At 35.8% G+C, this 2,849-nt stretch overlaps 1 protein-coding gene across 1 annotated transcript; it reads left to right on the top strand.

Moving 5' to 3' along the window:
• Window positions 1-578: 578 nt before the first annotated feature.
• On the top strand, window positions 579-1,691 carry LOC127631599 (synapse differentiation-inducing gene protein 1-like). The gene is made up of 2 exons (XM_052109851.1): window positions 579-824; window positions 934-1,691. Exons 1-2 carry the CDS (start codon window positions 713-715, stop codon window positions 1,065-1,067), a joined length of 246 nt encoding a protein of 81 aa, XP_051965811.1. The 5' UTR covers window positions 579-712; the 3' UTR covers window positions 1,068-1,691.
• Window positions 1,692-2,849: the final 1,158 nt, after the last annotated feature.

The raw sequence follows: 2,849 nt of genomic DNA, 5'->3' as shown, positions 1-2,849 counted from the left end.
GAAAGACCAGCAGCCGCCACTGGTTCAGAGGTATGTTTGGCGTCCCAGGAAGACCCCTTGTGTCACTTAATTTGACACAACGTCAAGTGAGTGACAGAAAGGGAACACAGGACACTTTCAGGAGTCTTGTAGAGTACATGCCTCTGAGGGTCGGCATGTTTTGGCTCGTCTGTGCTTACTGTATATATAAACCACTTCAAATTTAAAATATAAATAAAATTATCATTAGTTAATTTTCCTTAAAAAAATATGATTCTTTTTGTTTTTTTGTTTAAAGAATAAGCATCGAGATTTCACCTGGGTGTTTATCACGTTTGCATATGCATTCTAGGGTTAAACATAGTCAAATGTGTTTAACTAAGTTAAGAGTACTACATTTTTAATAGCTTTTAAAAGCATTATCAAATTAGCACAAATAAATGTGTGTAAATTTTTAATTTCTGGTGTCTCAATTCTGCAGAAGTCTGCATAGTACTCTCTGTAAACAACTTGCTGAGAGTAATATCATTTAAAGACATGTATTGGGTGTGGCTGGCTATCCCTACTCTAAGAATCTTTTCTTCTCTCTCTGACTGCAGTCCACTCCTCTATTTAAACCAGTGTGCCTCTCCTCCACTTGCACTGTAGCTGAACCTTGAAGCTGAATCGGCCTGCACTGGAGCTGAATCTGAAGTTTAACTATTGTTGAAACAATTCAGTTGAGCTTGGAAAAATGGAAGGAGTACGCTCAGATGCACCCACTTATCTCGCCTGGTCCATCTTCAGCACTTTTTGTTGCTGTTTACCACTTGGAATTGCAGCTATCGTTTACTCTTGCAGAGTAAGTCACATACTATTTTTCAAGCTAATGAACCTTTTAAAGAACTCAGCATTGCTCACAAATATGGCACTGTTTTTCTGTACTTCTACTAATATTATTGTCATTGTAGGCAGACACTGCTAATGTACTGAGGGATTCTAAACGTGCTCATGAATCCTCCAGAATCGCCAAGAACCTGAATATTGCTTCGGTGGTGATTGGGATCATTTTTACCATTCTTTCAATTGTGTTGTTGATTGTTTTCTAAGCTACTAAGCCTAAGTAACATAACTGTGCGCTTGGGGCAGCATTTTCTTTTTTTGTGTTTAAGACTTGCTATTCGAACAACACTTCAACAACAGTTCAATACTTCTCAACTCCAGGGATGTTGAAGACCAGCTCTGGTTCCAAAATCAAGCACGCAATCATAGCCATGCAATGTTGCTTTGATTTATAGTGTTTTCCCATATTCTGAAAACTGGAGATCTACAAAAATGTCAGTTTTAGAGATTTGTTTTTAAAGTAATTTGGTAGGTACCAACTTTGACATTTTTCATAAAAAAAATAAAAACTTTAGTTTTTTCGTAATGTTTTTTATTCCTTTTTCCCCCCTTTCATTTGGTCCTGTATGTGAATTTGTTTTTGTCTATGCCCAATATGGTAATGAAATGTACCTTAAATTATAATTTAGCTATTTTAACAAAAAGGGTCTTTTATAATCCTGTGCAATCTGTGTTCATCACATTACCAGCACCATATTAATCATCTTTATGTAAATTGTAATGGCTTTCTTATCGTTTGCTTTCCCATGCCTCTATTTTTGTTATGTAATTTCATACACAAGTAATTTCATCTTTCATACAGTAACCCATACAAAATAAAAAAAATTGTTCCCACATTTTATCCTGTAACTTGTCCTTGCCATTATACTGAAGCCTATATTTTTCTAACAATGATTTTATTATTATTTTAACCACTGGTAAATATCACATTTCAAATTCTAACAATTTAAGCTCTCAGTATTGTTCAAGATGTCAAACATTATTTCTATTGTAAGAGGACAGACTGGATGGGGACAGTTCAAGAAGTCTGTTTTCTCTCTGCATACAGAGTGGCTTTTATGCAAAGTTTAGAGACTTACAGTATGAGTTTTTCAAAAGAGACTTCATATAAATAAAAATGTCCCAAATGTCCAGGCTTTTTAAAGTAGACCCCATATCACTACATTCCCTTTTATTCTTTAAAGTCTGTAGAAGTAGACAAAAGGTCTGTTCTAAAACCTAGTGAACTCCCTCCGAGCCATCATAGGCAAAGGCTGTTCCAAAGTGTAGGTACCTTAATTATTAGAGGTGTGAATCATTACTGGCCACATCATTTGTTTTGATTACGTTTCAAAGGGGAACAATTTGATTACAAAGTGATTCTCGATGCAGCTTGTCCTACTAAACTTTTTACTACTAAATAGTAATCAATAAAAAACAGTGCTTGTAGTGCAAAAATAACTAATGCATCACTTTTAAATAAACTTTGCATATGAGGTTAGATGTGATCAGCTGTCACTTGCACCAGTGCAACAAAATAATTTTCCACATTAGCACGCAGTAATTCACATGCAAATGCAAGACAAAAAATTCGTAAAAAATAAAAACATGTCCCACGTCTCCCGAACCGCTCTCTCCTCATTATTTTCAAAAAACAGTTCCCTTTCTGGGAATATCAGTATAACGGGTGCATGTCTGTCTTTTATGTTGTTTGTTGGTGTGAAATCACTAATAAACTCTCCTGTTGAATGTGAATGACTTTCGGAACTGTAGTTTCAGTAGAGCACGATGGTTGTGTGTCAGTTCTGTAGTGTGCAGTTGGCTTTAGAATATGCACGTCTGACCATATGTTAACAGCAGAGGAATCTCTCTGGCCCGCACAAAAACCCCACTGTGCTGCTGTGTTTAAATTAAACTCTGAATAGATTCAGAATTTTTGGTGAATCAAATGAGAATCATTGCAATTTAATTATAAGCACATACACCAGTGTCCTGTGGTGTGACACTTT

Source organism: Xyrauchen texanus, chromosome 3 (genome assembly GCF_025860055.1).
Source record: "Xyrauchen texanus isolate HMW12.3.18 chromosome 3, RBS_HiC_50CHRs, whole genome shotgun sequence".
In the NCBI taxonomy this organism is placed as follows: domain Eukaryota; kingdom Metazoa; phylum Chordata; class Actinopteri; order Cypriniformes; family Catostomidae; genus Xyrauchen; species Xyrauchen texanus.
Note: the sequence above shows the minus strand (reverse complement) of the source record. Positions and strands in the feature narration are given on the sequence as shown.